Source organism: Phocoena phocoena, chromosome 16 (genome assembly GCF_963924675.1).
Source record: "Phocoena phocoena chromosome 16, mPhoPho1.1, whole genome shotgun sequence".
NCBI classification, from domain to species: domain Eukaryota; kingdom Metazoa; phylum Chordata; class Mammalia; order Artiodactyla; family Phocoenidae; genus Phocoena; species Phocoena phocoena.
The window spans coordinates 23,749,131-23,773,433 of record NC_089234.1 but is presented as its reverse complement, the minus strand read 5'-3'; the positions used below and the strand labels follow the sequence as shown (position 1 = coordinate 23,773,433).

The following is a 24,303-nucleotide window of genomic DNA, read 5'->3' as shown; positions in this document are numbered from 1 at the left end:
TGTGACTCATATGTTTAAAAGAACAATAACAAAATTCTCTAAGAATCTTAAATCAGGAGAAATAATGGGTCTTAGATAATTATTTTTCCTTCCTCAGATTTTCCTTCATTATTCCACTTTTTCTGGCATGTTCAAGAGTCTGTTCCTTAATCAGCCCATTTCAGACCCTTTACCCTGTGTTATAGAATTTTTGCTAATTGCTATTTTGAAAATTATCATCAAAGGGGTCTTGAGCAGTGAAATTCCATTTCTCTGCATCTGCCTGCACCACAGTTCTCATGGCCGTTTTGCTCAACCAGTAGCATTCATGATTGTCCTCTGGTGAGCTGATTCCACTACAGATTCCTGGGGTCCACCTCAGAGGTTTTGGTTTAGGTGGTCTGGTACAGGACCTGGGAGTCTCCATATTGTTAAGCGCACTCCCAGCGTGATTTTGATCCAGGTGCTATTCAGGAACACTGCTGTGTGGATCCCTTACCTCAGGTGGTGCTGGAGTCACAGCTTGGGGACAGTTATACCCTCCGTAAGCATGAACAAGGAGCCTTGGTATTGGAGTCGGGAATTACTCTGTTCCGTAGCACCTTGGCTGTCACAGGAATGCAAGTGAGAAGAACGTATAAAGAGAGCAAATGGGTCTTTCTTTCCCTTCTAAGAAACAAAAATCAGCAAGTCATAATTCATTATAAAGTGCTCTCCACATCAAGATAACTTTCAAATGTCTAAAATCATGGACGAGAGAACTTCCTAAATATTAGCAGGAATAGTATGAGCTTTGTAAAGATCTTCCGGGGATGGAAACAGGATATGCCTATGAAAAAACAATTACATGTTGCTCTGTGTACTTCCCAGAGTATGGCAGAAATATAGAAATTTGTGTTATCTTTATTTATTGACCCACTCATAATTCACTCCACTGTGACAGAGCCCTTTCCATGTGTAGAAGACAAGAGGTTCTCAAAACCTAGCATTAAAATTGCCACACACACTGGGCTTCCCTGGTGGCTCAGTGGTTGAGAGTCCGCTTGCCGATGCAGGGAACACGGGTTCGTGCCCCTGTCCGGGAAGATCCCACATGCCGCGGAGCGGCTGGGCCCATGAGCCATGGCCGCTGAGCCTGAGCATCTGGAGCCTGTGCTCCGCAACGGGAGAGGCCACAGCAGTGAGAGGCCCACGTACCGCAAAAAAAAAAAAAAAAAAAAAAAGATGAAAATTGCCACACACACGCACACACACACACACACACACACTCACACTCACCTGGTCCCACCACAGACCAATGAAAAGATTCTTCAGGGGAAGGTCATGGGCATTGCCCTGCATAAAATTGTCCTAATGATTTTGAAGTACATGTGGGGTTGAGAACCACTGCACTAGATCTGAGCTTCTCCAACATTAACATACAAATGAACCATCTGGAGAGCTTTTTTTTTTTTTTTTTTTTTTTTTGTGGTACGGGGGCCTCTCACTGTTGTGGCCTCTCCCGTTGCGGAGCACAGGCTCCGGACGCCCAGGCTCAGCGGCCATGGCTCACGGACCCAGCCGCTCAGCGGCCATGGCTCACGGACCCAGCCGCTCTGCGGCATGTGGGATTCTCCCGTACCGGGGCACGAACCCATGTTCCCTGCATCGGCAGGCGGACTCTCAACCACTGCGCCACCAGGGAAGCCCTGGAGAGCTTTTTAAAACACACCTTCCGTATTTCTGACAAGCTCCCAGCTGATGCTGCTGGCCAGTAGACCCCGCTTTGATCAGCACTGCACTGCACGAAGCTGTGGAGGGTGTGTGGGTAAATAGGACACAATCAGCATTGAGTAGCAGAGGCAGAGAAGTACACAGATTATTGCTGCAATATAATGTGCCAAAGGCCATGGGGACTCTGTTTTGTCTCATGAAGAAAGTGCTATCTGTGCGAACCAAAAGGCAGGGTAGCCCAGTCGCTGAGGAGCGACTGAAGGCTGCACTGAAGAGCCCATGGTTAAGTTTCATCTTGGGAGATGAGTTGGATTTTCCCAAGGGGATGGTAGAAAAGGAGAGTGAGAAAGTTATGCTAGACTTGTACTGTCCAATACGGTAGCCATTCAGTTACACGTGGTTATTGAGCACTTGAGATGTGATGTCCAAATTGATGTGTGCCGTACGTGTGGAATACACACCAGATTTCAAAGACTTACTATGAATAAAATGACGGAAAATAGCCCATTAGTAATTTTTATATTAGTTACATGATGAAATCATAATATTTGGGGTTAAATCAAATATGTTAAATGTACACTTTTCTGTTCACCTTTTAGGTATGGCTGCTGGGAAATTTAAAAGGTCACTAGTAGCTCCCATTGCACAGGACTGCCCTAGACTGAGGGGCTGCAGGTGCAGCAGCATGGAGTGTGGCTCTTCAGTGCGTGGTGTGGCATTGACAGTCCTGTCTCTAAACCTGGCTCCCGCACTCTGGAGCAAACCCAACATAAACAAGTCCCTTTTCTTGTTTCGGTGTAAGAATCTCCACTCTTCCCCAGTCCTGGTCCTCCCCTTTGGGAGTCAGTCTTCCTTAAACTAAAGCCATTGAATTATCTCTTGCCTTGGCATGGTTTAAACAGGGCAGAGCCAACCAATTTGGTTAATAACAGTGTGAAACCTGTTTCTGCCATGAGATTCAGGATTCAAATGGCTTTTTCTCCCATTCTCTTCTGGAAATCATCTGTCTCTGAATGTCTCAGTGTCCCCTGTGAATATTCATATTTATATTCATATTCATGTCCTCTCTCCCTCTCTCCCTCTCTCTCTCTCTCTCTCTTTCACTCACTTACTCAGTCACACACACACACACACCTTCTCCATCAAAGAGACCGTTGAGTGTCAATAGAAAGAGTATTAACTTGGTGCCCTAAGAGTTACGTTGGAGAATTAACTCTGTCAATTAGAGCCTGTTTGACCCTGGACAATTTTTTTTTAAACTTTGTGACTCTTCTAGTGCTTCACGTGTTTGAATACACAAATATAAGAGGTATTTTTATAATTTTTTTCATCAGTTGGATAACAAAGATCTTATTGTAGAGTAAAATTTACAATGAGGCAGATTTCAGTTCAATGAACAAAGGAGGAACAATTAAGAGGACCCCAAAATGATGCAGACTGCTCTGTTAAGTAGTTGATTCCTGTTTATTGGAAATTTTCAAGCATAAGCTATATGGGGGCCTTGTAGGACGCTGTAATAAGTGAAACTCGACATGAGCTATAAGTTTTTTTTTTTTTTTTTTGCGCGGTACGCAGGCCTCTCACTGTTGTGGCCTCTCCCGTTGCGGAGCACAGGCTCCGGACGCGCAGGCTCAGCGGCCATGGCTCATGGGCCCAGCTGCTCTGCGGCATGTGGGATCTTCCCAGACCGGGGCGCGAACCCGTATCCCCTGCATCGGCAGGCGGACTCTCAACCGCTGCGCCACCAGGGAAGCCCGAGCTATAAGTTTTTAGACATCTAGACTTGAAATTTCTAGAATCAAAACCACAGCACATATACTACCATTCCTTGTCCTGGTACTGTTATTATCAACTCTCTTCATCAATTACTGCACTTTCTCACTAAGCCAAGATAAAGCCCAGTACATCTTAACAGAGCATTCCAGGCAGTCATTAGTAATCAAATGGGCAAAACTATTAGCCCTGAAGTCTAAGCTGTAGGTTCTAGATACATAGAATAATGGCTCTTAAAAAACTTTGGGTTACTGACTAGTTCAGTGGTTGTAAACTGTGTAACTCAGAGATCCAGCAGTATTCTAAGAACTCAGAGGCCAAGAAGAGGATAAGGGGGAGCTAAACCAACAGGATTGCAGGCCTTCTGTTCATTTAGACAAGGCACACTAAAATCTACTTGATATAGTGAGAATATAGGATTGTTTTTGATAAAGGACCTCAGAATTTTAAAAAAGGGTTGGGATGGATTAGAAATTTTCAAACTGAATCACTCTCCAAAAAGCACCAAAATGTATAACAATTTGCCCAAGGTTACGTAGACAGTCAGTGACAGGGACTGAACCAGAATGTAGATCCTGGTCTGATTCTCAGCCTGATTTTCCTTCCATGGTTCAAGTACATAACGATTAGGATCACTGGTTCTGGTGTCAGGTCGCCTGGGTTCAAATCCCAGAACCCTGGGGAGTATCAGGGATCCTAAGGTATTCAGGATCGCTGTGGTTTCTAAATGTCTATAACTCTGCCAGGTTCCCCTTCTTTTCTAGAAGGAAGAGACACTAGACTTCTCCTGTGAGCAAATCCATAAGCACAATAGGAAGGAATAGTCGCTACCTTTTCTTGCTTTGCTGATTTTTATTACCTACCTTGTCTCAGGTGCTGTGTTAGGCATTTGGAACAATGTCAGTATCCTTTGTTTTGCCCTGTGCCTACAAATAGTTTAGCCTCACTCCCCAGTCAAGGAAAAGGAGGCTTTTGGAAGCTAAATAACTTTTCAGAGTTTCTTGGAATCTGCTGGATTTCACTTATTTGCATTTGACAGTCAATGTTGTTATTTAAAATAAATAGCTCCTGGGTATTTCTCTAAGAAAAGACCTGAAGAGCTGAATTTGCTTTTCGTTCACAATTTTAATTCACTTTTTCAATTTTGACAATATTACCCAAAGGGATGGAAGTTGAGCGAATCGTGGAAAGTTTTTTTTCTCTGAGATGGCAAAGAGGCATGACATTTAGGATAGTTTGAATATTTAATAATCTTAAAGGCAAAACATAATTGCAGGTCAGAATATAGCACAAATGTATCGGCTTTTAATGTAATTCATTTCAGCTTAACTTGCATTTACTGAAGCTTTATAAAGGCAGTGCGAGGAGAGAAACAAAGATGACTAAGACTTTATCCAGGTTTCTAAGGAGGTGATCCTTTTGGAAAGGTTTGACAGAGTGAGAAATGCTGGACTTCATGGTGAAACTCATTGATATAGATGCATGAGAAGCTTGCCTTACAAAACTGCTGGTGGAAAAGCAACCTCTTAGGAAGATAGGACTAAGGATGTTGGGTTATCTGCTTTGTTCTCTTTCCACATACCTCAGTTCTCTGATCCAGCACAGATCCCAAGGCATGTTCACTTGTGAATATCCCGTCTCTATCACTGGCCTGGGATTCTTCTGAGGGCAAGAACCAGTCTTATGTTCTCTGCTTTCTGGAACCTCAGGGAGTGTCTGATGCATGCAGCTTCTCTATACACCTTGACCCAATACAGAAGAAATTAATCCGTCAGTCTAAGGTCACCCTTTCTCACCAAATGAGACCCTTGGTCCGCCATCTGTAAGATGAGGGGGCATGAGGCTGGACACAGTGGTGCAATGGTACCACCTTCCCTAAAGCCTTGCTAGCAGTACAGCTAGTTGAAATAGGGCCTGGTCCTGATAAAGTTACGGAGCAGATCTCTCTATTCACAGGGAACAAAGCTGTTGACTTTTAGTTTTTGTAAGTGACCGCACCAGCTCTCAGAAATACATTAGGAAGACATTTGATATTTAGAAATATACTGGGCTTCCCTGGTGGCGCAGTGGTTGAGAGTCCGCCTGCCGATGCAGGGGACACGGGTTCGTGCCCCGGTCCGGGAAGAACCCACATGCTGCGGAGCGGCTGGGCCTGTGAGCCATGGCCGCTGAGCCTGCGCGTCCGGAGCCTGTGCTCCGCAACAGGAGAGGCCACAGCAGTGAGAGGCCCGCGTACCGCAAAAAAAAAAAAAAAAAAGAGAAATATATTAATTATGAGGATGATGTGACTTAACCATTTGGGGAATCCCTGTCTTGTTCTCCCATTAGGGTATCCTAATGAGATCTTCATTCAGTTTGGTCTTTCTGGTTTTCCGTTTGAGCATGTTTTGAAGAAAAGGATGGGAAATAACAGTTCTAGAATAAATATTAATCCATGTCCACCCATTATCGTGTAATTATATAAGTGCCTTCAGCGGGCTTTCCTTGCCTAAACGTCCACACGCAGTTTTCACTCCCTGTTTTAGAAATTCCCTTCTCCCACAGAATACTTCTCTATCCATGCTAAACACAAGCACTGTCTCCTCCTTCAAGTCCTCCTTAATTATTCCAGCTCAGATGTGCTTTTTCTTGTCTGAACACCTATAGCATTTAGAGAAAGTAAGCAGTGAGGTCAATCCAGTGTATGACTTTACTAGTAGGACCTGTGCTGTCATGATCTTTTGATTCTCCACAATAATACAGAACATTACTTGTTAATTGTACGTAAGAAGGATGCTGAGTGTTAAATCTCCTTCCTTCTCTCTTCGTGATAAAAAAGAACTAGCATTTATTGATCCTTTAAAATGTATTCAACAATGTACTAACCTTTTTCATACATAATCTTATTTAATCCTGACGACAGTCCCGAGAGGCAAACGCTTACTTTGTTTGTACCTCACAGATGGAAAGTGGAACTGCTGCTTAGCCCAGGGCAATCAGCAACTTCAGGATTTGAACTTCGCACCTTCTACCTTCAGAGGCCTTTCTCTCACACACCACAACATGCTTGGGAAATCTGGACCGCTTTGCTTCCTTTTTATCAGGCATCTTGTGTTATTAAAACAAACATACACACAAACAAACAAGACCACAGTTGCTGGAAGCCTATTTGGGGATTTCGTGTTATATGGTAAATATCTGCTTTCAGTTTCATCATAGAATCCTTATGACTGTATTCAGCCTCGCTTGGAGATAATGTCCAAAGTCCAAATTTAAGACCTTTTGCAAGTTGGAGGCTTGAGCGAAGTGGTGATTCCTGCTCACCTTTGACACCCCCAGTCCCCTGTGACACCCTCGGTCACTTCCACCTGGTAGCCTGGCCTGCCTGACATGTACCTTTCCCCAGACCCTCATTTGGGGTTTTCACCAGGCAGTGGGTATCTCTGTGTTTAGAAAATTAAAAGCGTTGAGACTCCTGATATATGAGTCCGGCTAAAGACTGCAAGGCCCCTGAATTTTAAGTGGATTTCCCAAACGCGTTTTAGTGCTGCTTTCCTGTTAAAGTGGACTTTCTGTTCCATGCTGGGCAGTGGCAAGCCGCAGGGGAGCCAAGAAGGAGGATGAGTGTGACCCAGTAGCTCATCTACCGGGGGCCACAGTTTAGGTAGGTTTCGGTTTTGTATGGGGTGGCCTCGAATACACTTGATTCTTTTTTCAAAGTGTCCAAGTATGGGAGTAAATAGTAAATAGACAGGGGAGGAATGAGCCCATGTCGGGGATAAGCAGATGTCCTCCTGTGCACACCTTTGATTACCAGTACAAGGGGCTTTCCAAGACACTCTCTGGCGAGAAAGAAGCAGGTTGTCAAGTCAACCCTTGTGGTTTCTTTGCATGTCTTCACCGCAGCGTTTCACTGGGTTTTAGTGCTTTGTGCTAGGAGCAAATCACTCAGGCTGGGTGGGACCAGTACTATGCCTGGTGCTCCAAAGCGCAGCCTGGGCTTCTTGCCTTCCCTTGGCCTCTCAGCCAGAAGCGGAAAGCCAGGCCATTCTCGGCTTTCTCTGTGGACAGAGACAAAGAGGAAGGGGTCGGCAGGTGGTACTCGCAGAATGGGGAGCAAGGTGGTCTTGCTAACAGGTCAGGGAATGTGGGGACAGGGCACAGTCTATTCTCTGGAGAGGTAGGTAGGGACCAAATTACAGAGTCGAGGTACAAAGTGAATGGCTCCTGGTGGACTGTAGGCTTGTTTTGTTTGGCCTAATACTGTTTGGCCTGCACCATAGTTTAAATTTAAATTAGCTGTCAATTTATAAACATTAGGAAATGTCACATTAAAAAAACTGGGACACTTAGCTTTATGTAGAAACTCAGAACATCTTATTCCTGCATCTCAGTGATGACTGATGCTGAGAAGCAGCTCCCTGTAAAGATGCAAGTGTTGGCCATTTTCCTGTAGTCCCAGCTGTTCCTCAGTGATCCCTGACACTGAGACCATGTGCCCGCTGCCATTCATCATCTCACTCCAGCTCAGTTTCCTCTTATACATTATTTGCCTGGCCCCTGAGACATTTGACTTCATTAGGCTTGTTGTAAAAGGCGTTCTATTTTACAGAAGAATATTTGGGCTTTGTCCCCGGGCACTCAGAACTGTGGGTGATTTTGAAGCCGAGAAGGCTCAGCTGAGGTTAGGTTTGAGAGATGATGCTGGCTCCTTGCCTCGGGTCCACCCAGCTTCCAGTCCATCCTGCACCTGAGCACCAGTTGTGAAATGGACACAGCAGGCAACGCAGATGGGAAGGCCTTTTCCAGGCAAGTGGCAGGGGTCGTGGAGAGAAGAGAGATGCTGGAAGCACTTCAGAGGCAGACTTTTCAAGGCTGGGAACCAGCTGGATTGCATGGCATGTGGAGGAAAGAAAAGTGAAGAGGCTTGAGCTACTGGGCAGATGATGAAACTGCTGATGGAGAGAATGAGATCAGTGTTTGACGTGTCTGGATGAAGGGCACCAGAGCAAATTGGCTTTGCCCAGATACAGACATTTGAAAAGTAGGGCTATAGCACATAATGAATTCATTTCCTACCAAAACATGTTTCTTTGTTAAATTAGCATTTTGTTTATTAATAAATGTGTGTAATAGCTAGCTATAAATTTTATGAGTGAACCCCTTCCTAGACAGCAGGGCCTTTCACAGTAGAAAATCTGTCTCATTCACTGCCATACTCCTGGTGCTTAAATAATACCCAATACATTATATGCACACAAGAAATACTTTCTGGATCAATCAATCAATAAATTAATTAAAGGTCAATAATTAGGGAAAATTTAAAGTACCCTTGTTTTACACTCAGTTGTTATAAATTTTTGTTTATTTAAACATTTGCCTTTATTTATTTCTGCCGCTTACCACCCCTTCCAGTGTAGCCTCCGAAACGTACTCACACCTGTGCACATATTTAAGTGGGCAAGCGCATCAGATGTATGTAGTAATGCATGTCATTTTAGATGATAACAAAGACTTCTCTGCTTTTAATCCTAAAATGACCTCTATATTTCACTTTGACCCATTTATTATTTTTAAACACCATTAAATAAACAATATACATTTTTAAAGCAAGTGTATACAGAGGTTTCTTTATAGAGATTCACTTGTGGTTTTTCCTTGGGGAACAAATAACTGAATGGATTGTCTTCCTCGGGTGACCCTGTCGTCATGATCATCAGAATGCTTAGACTCGAGGATTTCTCATTCAGCTACAGCTGCTGCCATAATTTTGGGGGGTTGGTTGAGGAAGCTTCAGCTGCTGAGATCTTTAGAAAATTTTACAACTAATTATACAGGTTTTACTTACAATAAGTAAGTACATTCTTAGTGTAAACACAAGAAAGACGTATATAATATAAAAAGCAAAGGCCCCACTTCCACCCTCGTTAAGTCCACTCCTTTCCCCCAAAGTAGTCATAGCTAATTTATAGAGATGTCCTTTAAAACTCTTTTTCCTATGCAGTTACGGCACAAACCTGTATTTATAAAGACATTGTTCTTTTTTGTTTTTTTCATAAATTGGGCAACATACGTGTTGCTAAATAATTTTTTAAAAGGTCACAGAACAATGCACCTTGGGGAAATCAGCACACGATGCGTATGTATCTACCTAATTCTTCTGTTCACAACATGGTGCTTTGTTATATGTGTACGTTTGTTTTTCTAAATGTTCTTTAATTCATGGACACTTAGCCAGTTTCTGGTTTTTCACTGCTATGAATAATGCCACAATGAACATTTTTGCCCTTGCCTCTTTGTGAAAATATATGAGTATTTCTCTAGAAAACGTCCCTTGAATTAGAGTTGCTGGTAAAAAGATATGTACATTTAAAATTCTGATAGATATTTCAAATTTGTTCCTTCAAAAATCTGTACCAGGAATAAAGACACAGACGTAGAGAATGGACTTGAGGACACGGGGAGGGGGAAGGGTAAGCTGAGACGAAGTGAGAGAGTGACATTAACACTACCAGATGTGAAATAGATAGCTAGTGGGAAGCAGCCGCATAGCACAGGGAGATCAGCTCGGTGCTTTGTGATCATCTAGAGGAGTGGGATAGGGAGGGTGGGAGGGAGTCGCAAGAGGGAGGGGACACGGGGATATATGTATACATAGAGCTGATTCACTTTGTTATATAGCAGAAGCTAACACAACATTGTAAAGCAATTATACTCCAATAAAGATGTTAAAAAAAATAAAATTAAAAAAATCTGTACCAATTTACTCTTTGGCTGGTAGGATATAAGATTAACTCTTTCCTCACTCCCTTTCCTGAACTAGATATTCCTTTTCTTAAAAAAATTATTACAAATTCTTTGGACAAGAAAATGCAGTCTCATGGTTGTTTTACATTGCATCACAGATCCCCAGGAAGTAGGGCTTTGTGGGCTGAGAGGTTTGGTGACCATTGCCCTTGTGTCTAAGTGTCTCTCTGCCATCCCATTTCAGATGCTCACTACCTCACCTGCAGGATCCAGGAATGTGCTGAGACTACTCGGAGTGGGCCTTTTGCCCGCTCCATTGACATCAGTTCCCTGGTCGTCCAGGATGAATATATCTTCATTCAGGTGAGTCCAGATGTGCAGTCGATGGTAGAGGGAGGATGCGTGGGGGAAGTCAACTGCTGGCTGGGAGGATGAGGATGGCTCTCCAGAGGCTGTGAAGATGTGGAGCTGGGGTGCTGTCCCTCCTGTGCTTTCGGTACACGGTCCGCTGGGGAGATCCCAGACTTCTGGTGAAAGATGAAGATGTTACGGGTCCTTATTGTTTACAGGGAACTTTAGTGGCCCACTGAATCCTTCAGTTGAATTGTCCTTTTATTATACCAAAGGGGTCTTGAAATGACCAGGACTTAGGCTGGAGTTTGAGATTACTTAGAATCAAATCTCATTAGAGATGAGTAATTAGAGATAAGTAATTTGTCAAAGCCACATTCTATTTCTGTCCAAAGTGACTTATCTAATGTGGGAATGAGAATCTCCAAGAAATTAAGCATCTCTAGGATCTTCTTTCTGTGAAAATTGAGGTCTCACTAAATCTTCCCCTCCCTTTCCAGTGCTGACCACCCCCTCAAATGTCCAAGCCCCAAATCCTTCACTCCGAGAGCTCTGTGACTCCTAGAGAAACTGGGGCACTAATATTTTTAGGCAGGCAATGGAAGCCTCGTTTTAGATTTTGAGTTTCACTGAAAGGAGGTGCAAGATAGATCAAAAATGAGGGAAAACAAAAGAAGATGGTCCGTCGAGTGATGGACTTTGTGTGTGTGTGTGTGTGTGTGTGTATGTTACTGAGCTAAATCATACTTGCATTTGAGGGCAACCTTGATCCCCCCGTCCTCTGCCTTTCCACCCTTCTATGGTCTGTTGTTTTCCAGACTGCTTCCTATAGGAACCTTGAACTTCAGAATCTCCCTGAGTTTGCTCAGAGCTGAAAACACCTAAAGGGCTTTCTCAGCCTCACTCCTGGTCTTTTAGTCCAGATCAGCCCCATCTCCCCTATAAGACCTTCTCTGAACTTCCAATCTGGGTACGACTCTTCCTCTGAATCTTTGGAGCTCTTACTACCTGCTGTTCCTCTAGCCCATAGGCTATTAGGAATTGTTACTTAAGTCTTAGTGGATTTTTCTCCTTCTTTCCAAACTGTGTTTTACACTCTCTGAGAAGAGGGGCAATATTTTATACACACATTTTACCCTGAACCTTGGCCTTTGCAAATCAAGGGTGCTCGATGTCTGCTTGTTTTATTGATTGACTATGCATGTAGCGGTCACTATTTTTTACAAATCAGCTGCATGAATTTTTTTTATTATTATTGGAGTATAATTGCTTTACAATGTTGTGTTAATTTCTGCTGTAGAACAAAGTGAATCAGCCATATGTATACCTATATGAAGCCTCATGGATTTTTGAGCTCTACTATGATATAGGAAAAGTAGCCAGCCAGGCAAAAACGAGCTTGAAAGAAGGAGTGAAAGAGAGATCTTTGTGCTTATATAACCACTGTTTCTCAGCCAGAATTTCAGGATTTTTTTTCTAAATCTTGGCAGGTCATTGGTACTGCCATTTTCTTATTCATAAGTATTTATTGAACACATACAATGCAAAATATACAGTACTAGGCACTACACTTGGTGTTGCCCAGCTTTCTGCCTTTGACCTTCTAATCTTTGCCCTGCCCCCTCACCCTCTGGGAGTTCGCATGATTTTGAGCATCTTCTCCATGTTCTGATGACTCTCAAGTCAATGTGCTGTGACCTCTATCATGTACGTAGACCTACATATCTAACAGCCATCTCAATATCTTCACTTAGATATTCCACAGGTTAAATATAATTGACATGTCCCCCATGAACTTGACACAGTGGTGGCACTGCCCTCTACGAGGTCATTCAAGGTAGAAACCTGGAAGCCGGTCTATGTCATCAAATTAAATGAATCCACAGCCTCTGCTAATATCACCTTATTTCTCAAGTGTTTCCTTTCATTCCATTCCCATTGTTATGGCCCCAGTTTAAGGCTTTGTTTCTTTCTCTCTATTTAATGTTTTTAAGGTAGAAGCACAGGGATGACTTATGAATTTACCAATCTGATTGCCCTTTTCTTAATGCCAATCCTGCATAAAATGACGAACATAGCAGAACTGTTTCTGGGCAACATGACTTAGAATTTAAAATGTTCAATTTTCTTGTTTCCTTTTTCTTTGTATTGCATAAAGTTTTCCATAACTGCAGGCAGAAGTCCAGAATTTTTTTCTAACTGTTCTGAAATACTCCTTTTTAAAAGAATTATTATGCTGGAAACCAATAGAAGTTTTTCTCTTTAATCAGCATCAAATTTTATTTTGTTTGAAAGAAATATGCATTCCCATTATTCAGTACAGTTTTATTGATCCCCTTCTACATTGCAGCCCCCTGTTTTAGGTGCTGGGGTTAAGATATTGAACACAACAAAGTTCTTGCTTTTGTGGCATTTACATGCTAGTGGGAGACAGGAAAATATGTAGGTGATATGTATACGTACATACATACATAGATATGAAAGGTTGTGAAGGGTAGTGGTCAATGACCTGTAGTTTGAAGCCTGATGGCCAGCATTTATTCCAACCTTGGTTTGCCACACTTAGCTGCATGACCTTGACCTAGGCCTCATTTGACTCATCTATAAAAAGAGGATAATTATAGTACCTACTTCATGGGTTGCTAGGAGGATTACATTTGTAATCCCGTAAAGCACCAAGACAATGTTCTGTAAATGTTGCTTTGTATCTTTTTATCTGTCTTCTACTATCATCTGTTTATCTGTCTACAAAGTATAGCAGGTGATGGCAGTGCTATGGATAAAGATAAATAAGGGGCCTTGAATGTTGGGTGTCTGTGGTTATTGCTATTTAGGATGACCTGGGAGGGCCTTGTTGGGTGATGACCAGGGAGAGAGTGACAGAAGTTCGTAGTCAGAGGGGAATGTGGAGCTAGGTCTGTTGTGCCCTGCACTTCCTTGTGCCCCTTATGCAGATGTGGGGTAGGCAGCTAGAAATTTGAGGCTGGGTTTAGAAGCAGGAATGGTGGGAAGGTAGGGGCTGGAGATATAAATGGGAAGGGTGTCTGCATATTGATATTTTTGAACTGCAGCACTGAAGTCACCGAGGGAGTAAGTGTAGCTAGAGAAGAGAAACCATCTAAAGACTGAGCCACAGGACACTCCAATATATAGAGTTCAGGGAGATGAGGGAGGTAGTAAATGACACTTGGAGAATATAGAGATTACATCAGGAAGGCACAGGGTGGTAGATCCTACAGGACCTTGAAGACTGTTTTAAGGATTTTTTTTTTACTATGAAAGAGATGGGAAGCAGTTGAATAGCAATGCTCCAAAAAATGCAAAAGGCCAATACTCTTGAGAAAAACGTTGAATTTCATTAATCATCAAATAAACACAGATTAAGTGCTGTTATTTGCAACTATCAATTGGCTACAATAGAAATAAAATAAAGGATGTCAGTGGGTTGCAGGTAAACAACTACACATACTGCGGGTGCAAATATAAGTTGGTTGCCCATCAATATTGAATCAGAGTCTTTTCATTCTCATAGGTGAGTTTGAGGATTGACTGACTGATGTGACAAATATATCTTAGTTCTGACAGTGTATGCTTAGTTTTTAGTTTTAATTGCTTCTTTTTAAGAAAAAAATCATTATGTGGTCTGTTTTCCTTGCTTTCCTGCATATGTATTTGTTTGAGGATTTTGAATATTTGTTCTAACCAAGCTTTATGAATATAACTTTATACAACATAGCACATCTTCTACTTTTGTGTAATCTATTGATTTCCTCTTGTGACCAATTTTAAAATTAGTGCATTTCCATGCCTTTCTGTTTCTTCCCCTCTCTCTTTAATTCCTCTACCACACAGTTTTGGTTGGTTATGTTATCTCTTAGTGTTTGCTTTCCTATAATTCTGTTAGTTTAAATATTTTATTAAGCACTGCTGAAGACAAATAGAAAAAAAAAATAGCATGTGTGTTTAGGACCTCCTTCATTCTCCCTTCTATCCAACCCCAGTTTTGTTAATTAAATCATTTGGAGCATTTACATTCTGCTTGAACCATCATTCCTGCATTTATTTTGATTTTAGTTTTAGGTAAATTTATTCAGTGGTCCTTTTACTATAGTTTTCCCATTTGTTTCTTGGTTGTCTGAAATTTGTCCTTTAGTAAGGTCTTCAAGAAAGGTGAATTCCAGAATGTTGAAAATATGTTTGTTTATCCCCTTTATGCTTTAATATCATCTTTTTTTTTTTTTGCGGTACACGGGCCTCTCACTGTTGTGGCCTCTCCCGTTGCGGAGCACAGGCTCTGGACGCGCAGGGTCAGCGGCCATGGCTCACGGGCCTAGCCACTCCGCGGCATGCGGGATCTTCCCGGATCGGGGCACGAACCCGTGTCCCCTGCATCGGCAGGCGGACTCTCAACCACTGTGCCACCAGGGAAGCCCTAATATCATCTTTTAAGGTATAAAAGATGTCATTTGCTTTCCATAAAAACTTTGCTCCCTTAACTTATTGAATGTTACTGTGTCTGGCTAGTCTTATATTTTCCCTTTTAGATGTCTTGATATATTTTCGCCCTTGATACATAAAGTCCTTTAAAAAAAAAAAAAATATATATATATATATATATATTCACACACACACATATATTTGAATACTATTTACTTTATTAGTGTATGTTTTGTGGTCGTTAATACTATGTTGATTCTTTTCCATGGAATATGTCTCATTCAATTGGTTCAATTTCTTCTTCCTTTTTAATTTCTCAAAAGTTTCTGTGATATATATTTTGAAATATGTATTTTATTTATTATATACGTTAGTTTTATTGTTTTGGCTCTCTTCCTTCAAGACACTTAGGATGTGTACAACAGGCAAGAAAGACAAAGGGGAGACATCTTTTTTTCTTCTAGTACGTTTAACTCCCTGAGCAAAATGAAATTTATAAAAACAGTTATTTAATTATTTATTTTTATTTTTTTATTTTTTTAACATCTTTATTGGGGTATAATTGCTTTACAATGGTGTGTTAGTTTCTGCTTTATAACAAAGTGAATCGGTTATACATATACATATGTTCCCATATGTCTTCCCTCTTGCGTCTCCCTCCCTCCCACTCTCCCTATCCCACCCCTCCAGGCTGTCACAAAGCACGGAGCTAATATCCCTGTGCCATGCGGCTGCTTCCCACTAGCTATCTACCTTACTACGTTTGCTAGTGTGTATATGTCCATGACTCTCTCTCGCCCTGTCAAAGCTCACCCTTCCCCCTCCCCATATCCTCAAGTCCGTTCTCCAGTAGGTCTGCGTCTTTATTCCTGTCTTACCCCTAGGTTCTTCATGACATTTTTTTTCCTTAAATTCCATATATATGTGTTAGCATACGGTATTTGTCTTTTTCTTTCTGACTTACTTCACTCTGTATGACAGACTCTAGGTCTATCCATCTCATTACAAATAGCTCAATTTCGTTTCTTCTTAAGGCTGAGAAATATTCCATTGTATATATGTGCCACATCTTCTTTATCCATTCATCCGATGATGGGCACTTAGGTTGTTTCCATCTCCGGGCTATTGTAAATAGAGCTGCAATGAACATTTTGGTACATGACTCTTTTTGAATTTTGGTTTTCTCAGGGTATATGCCCAGTAGTGGGATTGCTGGGTCATATGGTAATTCTATTTGTAGTTTTTTAAGGAACCTCCATACTGTTCTCCATAGTGGCTGAACCAATTCACATTCCCACCAGCAGTGCAAGAGTGTTCCCTTTTCTCCACACCCTCTCCAGCATTTATTGTTTCTAGATTTTTTGATGATGGCCATTCTGACTGGTGTGAGATGATATCTCATTGTAGTTTTGATTTGCATTTCTCTAATGATTAATGATGTTGAGCATTCTTTCATATGAGTGTTGGCAATCTGTATATCTTCTTTGGAGAAATGTCTATTTAGGTCTTCTGCCCATTTTTGGATTGGGTTTTTTTTTGTTATTGAGCTGCATGAGCTGCTTGTAAATTTTGGAGATTAATCCTTTGTCAGTTGCTTCATTTGCAAATATTTTCTCCCATTCTGAGGGTTGTCTCTTGGTATTGTTTATGGTTTCCTTTGCTGTGCAAAAGCTTTGAAGTTTCATTAGGTCCCATTTGTTTATTTTTTGTTTTTATTTCCATTACTCTAGGAGGTGGGTCAGAAAGGATCTTGCTGTGATTTATGTCATAGAGTGTTCTGCCTATGTTTTCCTCTAAGAGTTTGATAGTTTCTGGCCTTACATTTAGATCTTTAATCCATTTTGAGCTTTTTTTTGTGTATGGTGTTAGGGAGTGATCTAATCTCATACTTTTACATGTACCTGTCCAGTTTTCCCAGCACCATTTACTGAAGAGGCTGTCCTTTCTCCACTGTACTTTCCTGCCACTTTTATCAAAGATAAGGTGTCCATATGTGTGTGGGTTTATCTCTGGGCTTTCTATCCTGTTCCATTGATCTATCTTTCTGTTTTTGTGCCAGTACCATACTGTCTTGATTACTGTAGCTTTGTAGTATAGTCTGAAGTCAGGGAGCCTGACTCCTCCAGCTCCTTTTTTTGTTCTCAAGATTGCTTTGGCTATTCGGGGTCTTTTGTGTTTCTATACAAATTGTGAAATTTTTTGTTCTAGTTCTGTGAAAAATGCCAGTGGTAGTTTGATAGGGATTGCATTGAATCTGTAGATTGCTCTGGGTAGTAGAGTCATTTTCACAATGTTGATTCTTCCCATCCAAGAACATGGTATATCTCTCCATCTATTTGTTTCATCTTTAACTTCTTTCATCAGTGTCTTATAATTTTCTGCATACAGGTCTTCTGTCTCCTTAGGTAGGTTTATTCCTAGATATTTTATTCTTTTTGTTGCAATGGTAAATGGGAGTGTTTTCTTGATTTCACTTTCAGATTTTTCATCATTAGTATATAGGAATGCCAGAGATTTCTGTGCATTAATTTTGTATCCTGCTACTTTACCAAATTCATTGATTAGCTCTAGTAGTTTTCTGGTAGCATCTTTAGGATTCTCTATGTATAGTATCATGTCATCTGCAAACAGTGACAGCTTTGCTTCTTCTTTTCCGATTTGGATTCCTTTTATTTCCTTTTGCTCTCTGATTGCTGTGGCTAAAACTTCCAAAACTATGTTGAATAAGAGTGGTGAGAGTGGGCAATCTTGTCTTGTTCCTGATCTTAGAGGAAATGCTTTCAGTTTTTCACCATTGAGGATGATGTTTGCTGTGGACTTGTCATATATGGCCTTTATTATGTTGAGGAAAGTTCCCTCTATGCCTACTTTCTGGAGGGTTTTTATCATAAATGGGTGTTGAATTTTGTCGAAAGCTTTCTTTGCATCTATTGAGATGATCATATGGTTTTTCTCCTTCAATTTGTTAATATGGTATATCACATTGATGGATTTGCGTATATTGAAGAATCCTTGCATTCCTGGAATAAACCCCACTTGATCATGGTGTATGATCCTTTTAATGTGCTGTTGGATTCTGTTTGCTAGTATTTTGTTGAGGATTTTTGCATCTATGTTCATCAGTGATATTGGCCTGTAGTTTTCTTTTTGTGTGTGACATCTTGGTCTGGTTTTGGTATCAGGGTGATGGTGGCCTCGTAGAATGAGTTTGGGAGTGCTCCTCCTTCTGCTATATCTTGGAAGAGTTTGAGAAGGGTAGGTGTTAGCTTTTCTCTAAATGTCTGATAGAATTTGCCTGTGAAGCCATCTGGTGCTGGGCTTTTGTTTGTTGGAAGATTTTTAATCACAGTTTCAATTTCAGTGTTTGTGATTGGTGTGTTTAAATTTTCTATTTCTTCCTGGTTCAGTCTCGGAAGGTTGTGCTTTTCTAAGAATTTGTCCATTTCTTCCATGTTGTCCATTTTATTGGCATAGAGTTGCTTGTAGTAATCTCTCATGATCCTTTGTATTTCTGCAGTGTCAATTGTTACTTCCTCTTTTTCATTTCTAATTCTGTTGATTTGAGTCTTCTCCCTTTTTTTCTTGATGAGTCTGGCTAATGGTTTATCAATTTTGTTTATCTTCTCAAAGAACCAGCTTTTAGTTTTTATTGATCTTTGCTATCGTTTCCTTCATTTCTTCTTCATTTATTTCTGTTCTGATTTTTATGATTTCTTTCTTTCTGCTAGCTTTGGGGTTTTTTTGTTCTTCTTTCTCTAATTGCTTGAGGTGCAAGGTTAGGTTGTTTATTCGAGATGTTTCCTGCTTCTTAAGGTGGGCTTGTATTACTATAAACTTCCCCCTTAGAACTGCTTTTGCTGCATCCCATAGGTTTTGGGTCGTTGTGTCTCCATTGTCATTTGTTTCTAGGTATTTTTTATTTCCTCTTTGATTTCTTCAGTGATCACTTCATTATTAAGTAGAGTATTGTTTAGCCTCCATGTGTTTGTATTTTTTACAGATCTTTTCCTGTAATTGATATCTAGTCTCATGGCGTTGTGGTCAGAAAAGATACTTGATACAATTTCAATTTTCTTAAATTTACCAAGGCTTGATTTGTGACCCAAGATATGATCTATCCTGGAGAATGTTCCATGAGCACTTGAGAAAAATGTGTATTCTGTTGTTTTTGGATGGAGTGTCCTATAAATATCAATTAAGTCCATCTTGTTTAATGTATCATTTAAAGCTTGTGTTTCCTTATTTATTTTCATTTTGGATGATCTGTCCATGGGTGAAAGTGGGGTGTTAAAGTCCCCTACTATGAATGTGTTACTCTCGATCTCCCCTTTTATGGCTGTTAGTATTTGCCTTATGTATTGAGGTGCTCCTATGTTGGGTGCATAAATATTTACAATTGTTATATCTTCTTCTTGGATCGATCCCTTGATCATTATGTAGTGTCCTTCTTTGTCTCTTTTAATAGTCCTTATTTTAAAGTCTATTTTGTCTGATATGAGAATTGCTACTCCAGCTTTCTTTTGGTTTCCATTTGCATGGAATATCTTTTTCCATCCCCTTACTTTCAGTCTGTATGTGTCTCTAGGTCTGAAGTGGGTCTCTTGTAGACAGCATATATATGGGTCTTGTTTTTGTATCCATTCAGCCAGTCTGTGTCTTTTGGTGGGAGCATTTAGTCCACTTACATTTAAGGTAATTATCGATATGTATGTTCCTATTCCCATTTTCTAAATTGTTTTGGGTTCGTTATTATAGGTCTTTTCCTTCTCTTGTGTTTCTTGTCTAGAGAAGTTCCTTTAGCATTTGTTGTAAAGCTGGTTTGGTGGTGCTGAACTCTCTCAGCTTTTGCTTGTCTGTAAAGGTTTTAATTTCTCCATCAAATCTGAATGAGATCCTTGCTGGGTAGAGTAGTCTTGGTTGCAGGTTTTTCTCCTTCATCACTTTCAGTATGTCCTGCCACTCCCTTCTGGCTTGTAGGGTTTCTGCTGAGAGATCAGCTGTTAACCTTATGGGGATCCCCTTGTGTGTTATTTGTTGTTTTTCCCTTGCTGCTTTTAATATGCTTTCTTTGTATTTAATTTTTGACAGTTTGATTAATATGTGTCTTGGCGTATTTCTCCTTGTATTTATCCTATATGGGACTCTCTGTGCTTCCTGGACTTGATTAACTATTTCCTTTCCCATATTAGGGAAGTTTTCAACTATAATCTCTTCAAATATTTTCTCAGTCCCTTTCTTTTTCTCTTCTTCTTCTGGAACCCCTATAATTCGGATGTTGGTGTGTTTAATGTTGTCCCAGAGGTCTCTGAGACTGTCCTCAGTTCTTTTCATTCTTTTTTCTTTATTCTGCTCTGCAGTAGTTATTTCCAATATTTTATCTTCCAGGTCACTTATCTGTTCTTCTGCCTCAGTTATTCTGCTATTGATCCCATCTAGAGTACTTTTAATTTCATTTATTGCGTTGTTCATTGTTGCTTGTTTCATCTTTAGTTCTTGTAGGTCCTTGTTAACTGTTTCTTGCATTTTGTCCATTTTACTTCCAAGATTTCGGATCATCCTTACTATCATTATTCTGAATTCTTTTTCAGGTAGACTGCCTATTTCCTCTTCATTTGTCAGGTCTGGTGCATTTTTATCTTGCTCCTTCATCTGCTGTGTGTTTTTCTGTCTTCTCATTTTGCTTATCTTACTGTGTTTGGGGTCTCCTTTTTGCCGGCTGCAGGTTCGTAGTTCCCGTTGTTTTTGATGTCTGTCTCCAGTGGCTAAGGTTGTTTCAGTGGGTTGTGTAGGCTTCCTGGTGGAGGGGACTAGTGCCTGTGTTGTGGTGGATGAGGCTGGATCTTGTCTCTCTAGTGGGCAGGTTCACGTCTGGTGGTGTGTTTTGGGGTGTCTGTGGCCTTATTATGATTTTAGGCAGCCTCTCTGCTAATGGGTGGGGTTGTGTTCCTGTTTCGCTAGTTGTTTGGCATAGGTTGTCCAGCACTGTGGCTTGCTGGTCGTTGAGTGAAGCTGGGTGCTGGTGTTAAGATGGAGGTCTCTGGGAGATTTCGCCATTTAATATTATGTGGAGCTGGGAGGTCTCTTGTTGACCAGTGTCCTGAAGTTGGTTCTCCTACCTCAGAGGCAGAGCCCTGACTCCTGGCTGGAGCACCAAGAGCCTTTCATCCACACGGCTCAGAATAAAAGGGAGAAAATGTAGAGAGAATTAGTAGAAGTATGAGGAAAGAAAGAAGGAATGGAGGAAAGGAAGGAAGGAAGAAAGAAGCAAAGAAGGAAAGAAAGGAGGGAGGGAGGGAGGGAGGAAGGAAGGAAGGAGGGAGGGAAAGAAGGAAAAAAGAAAGAAAGAAGATCTAGTAAAAATAAAATAAAGTATAATATAGTTATTGAATTAAAAAATATTTAGAAAAAAAAAGTGACGGATAGAACCTTAGGACAAATGTTGGAAGCAAAGCTATACAGAGAAAATCTTACACAGAAGCATACACATACACCGTCACAAAAAGAGGTAAAGGGGGAAAAATCATAAATCTTGCTCTCAGAGACCACCTCCTCAATTTGGGGTGATTCGTTGTCTAAAGGAGGGAAGGAAGGAAGGAAGGAAAGAAAGAAAGAAAGAACGAAGGTAAAGTATAATAAAGTTATTACAATTAAAATTAATTATTAAGAAAAAAAATTTTTTTAAAAAAACCATGGACGGATAGAGCCCTAGGACAAATGGTGGAAGCAAGAGTATACAGACAAGATCTCACACAGAAGCATACACGTACACATTCACAAAAAGAGGAAAAGGGAAAAAAATCATAGATCTCGCTCCTAAAGTCCACCTCTTCAATTTGGGATCATTCCTTGTCTATTCAGGTATTCCACAGATGCAGGGTATATCAAGTTGATTGTGGAGTTTTAATCCGCTGCTTCTGTGGCTGCTGGGAGAGATTTCCCTTTCTCTTCTTTGTTCTCACAGCTCCCAGGAGCTCAGCTTTGGATTTGGCCCTGCCTCTGCGCGTATGTCGCTGGAGGGCGTCTGTTTTTTGCTCAGACAGGACGGGGTTAAAGGAGCCGCTGATTCGGGGGCCCCGGCTCACTCAGGCTGGGGAGGGGGGAAGGGGGGAGGGGGGAGGGAGGGGCACTGCGTGCGGGGCGGGCCTGCGGCGGCAGAGGCTGGCGTGACGTTGCTCCAGCCTGAGGCCCGCCGTGCGTTGTCCCAGGGAAGTTGTCCCTGGATCCCGGGACCCTGGCAGTGGCGGGCTGCACAGGCTCCACGGAAGAGGGGTGTGGAGAGTGACCTGTGCTCGCACACAGGCCTCCTGGTGGCGGCAGCAGCAGCCTTAGCGTCTCCCGCCCGTCTCTGGGGTCCGCGCTTTTAGCCGCGGCTCGCGCCCGTCTCTGGGGTTCGCGCTTTTAGCCGCGGCTCGCGCCCGTCTCTGGAGTTCCTTTAAGCAGCGCTCTTAAACCCCTCTCCTCGCGCACCAGGAAACAAAGAGGGAAGAAAAAGTCTCTTGCTTCTTCGGCAGGTGCAGGCTTTTCCCCGAACTCCCTCCCGGCTAGTCGTGGTGCACTAACCCCTTCAGGCTATATTCAAGCCGCCAACCCCAGTCCTCTCCCTGCGCTCCGACCGAAACCCGAAACCCGAGCCTCAGCTCGCAGCCCCGCCCGCCCCGGCGCGTGAGCAGACAAGCCTCTCGGGCTGGTGAGTGCCGGTCGGCACCGATCGTCTGTGCAGGAATCTCCCCGCTTTGCCCTCCGCACCCGTCGCTGTGCACCACTCCGCGGTCCCGAAGCTTTCCCCCTCCGCCTCCCGCAGTCTCCGCCCGCGGAGGGGCTTCCTAGTGTGTGGAAACTTTTCCTCCTTCACAGCTCCCTCCCACTGGTGCAGGTGCCGTCCTTATTCTTTTGTCTCTGTTTTTTCTTTTTTTCTTTTGCCCTACCCAGGTACGTGGGGAGTTTCTTGCCTTTTGGGAGGTCTGAGGTCTTCTGCCAGCCTTCAGTAGGTGTTCTGTAGGAGTTGTTCCACGTGTGGATGTATTTCTGGTGTATCCGTGGGGAGGAAGGCGATCTCCGCGTCTTAGTCTTCCGCCATCTTAAAGGTCCCCCTATAAAAACAGTTTTACTCATACTGTCCTTGAATGAGTATGTAGCCATGTCCAGGCTCCTCTTTGCCTTTTTTGCTGCTGTTGTTTTTAACTTTTTTCATGAGCTTTGCCAGCTTATATTTTATCTCTTTCTGTTGTCTCAACGTATCTCCCCTGAGCTCTTATATTTCTGCTTGACCTCTTCTTTTATAGAGGTGATGGCATCATGTGGGTTATTTTTATTTGTAGCAGTGTGGTCACAATTTTTATTTAGTTCATGGAAACATTTTTTGTTCTATGTCTGCTCTTTGTTTTTCCTGTTCCTTTCTCTCTTTTATTTTGTTGTATTATTTTGTAACTCTTGTGCTGTTTTCTTCTCTCTTTATATTTTTCATCATTACTTATTTTTTAATGACATGAGCTCGTCTGGCTGAACTATTTGAGGAGGTTCATCTTGGGGATCAGGGCTCTGATCAAGGCTCTCTTTCAGCTTAACAAGAGTCCCCCTTTGTTCTCGGTGAGGTTCCATATAACTAAAGATTATTAGTCTGTTAGTGGATTCTTCTTTTAAGGTAAAACTGCCTGAGCGGTGCTCTAGCAGCCATGCCTCTCCAGCTTCTCCTTGTCACCAGTGAATTCTGGAAACGCTCCCACTGCCAATTCCTGAGCCACATTCCCTTGGTTCCAAATAATAGGCTGTTAGTTTTACTCCTTAGGAAATATCCTCTTTAGAGAACTCTATATCTCTAGCTTGATCTAAGATTTGTAGCTGTAGGCATTTTCGCTCTGGTGCCTGTCTGTACCCTGTTTGTCCTTCACTGCCTTTGGCTTCCTTTCCACATTTAGTGTTTCAGGGTTATGTTTTCCTTAAGTATAGAATTTGCATTTTTCTTTCGTGTTTTTCTTGTTGCTCCAGGATGATTTATGAAAGGAAAAGGGGGGAAGCACCATTATTACTTGGCTATTTAAAACCATTTATAAACCCTTATCATGTATTTTCTGAAATGTTGCAATAACTTGCTAACTGATTTTCTTGCTCCCAGATCAGCATACCTCCAATCAGTTCACAACACTACCTCCAAAGTAATTTATTTAAAATAGAAATCAATGTCCTTGCCTTCAGTGGCTTCTCGTCACCTATAGGTTAAAATCCAATTTCCTTAACATTGCCTACAAGCTCTTCTACTATCTGGATCCTACCTACTGCATCAGCCTCGTGTGAAGTCCTTTCCCACCACTGTTCCCCATATACCTT

General features: G+C 41.8%; 1 protein-coding gene across 1 annotated transcript in view; it reads left to right on the top strand.

The window, feature by feature from the left end:
- Window positions 1-24,303, top strand: part of SORCS3 (sortilin related VPS10 domain containing receptor 3) — a 595,228-nt gene that overhangs the window by 436,418 nt on the left and 134,507 nt on the right. The window contains exon 7 of the mRNA XM_065894299.1: window positions 10,436-10,554. Coding sequence (XP_065750371.1) covers window positions 10,436-10,554 — 119 coding nt within the window. The remainder of the gene's footprint in view (window positions 1-10,435; window positions 10,555-24,303) is intronic.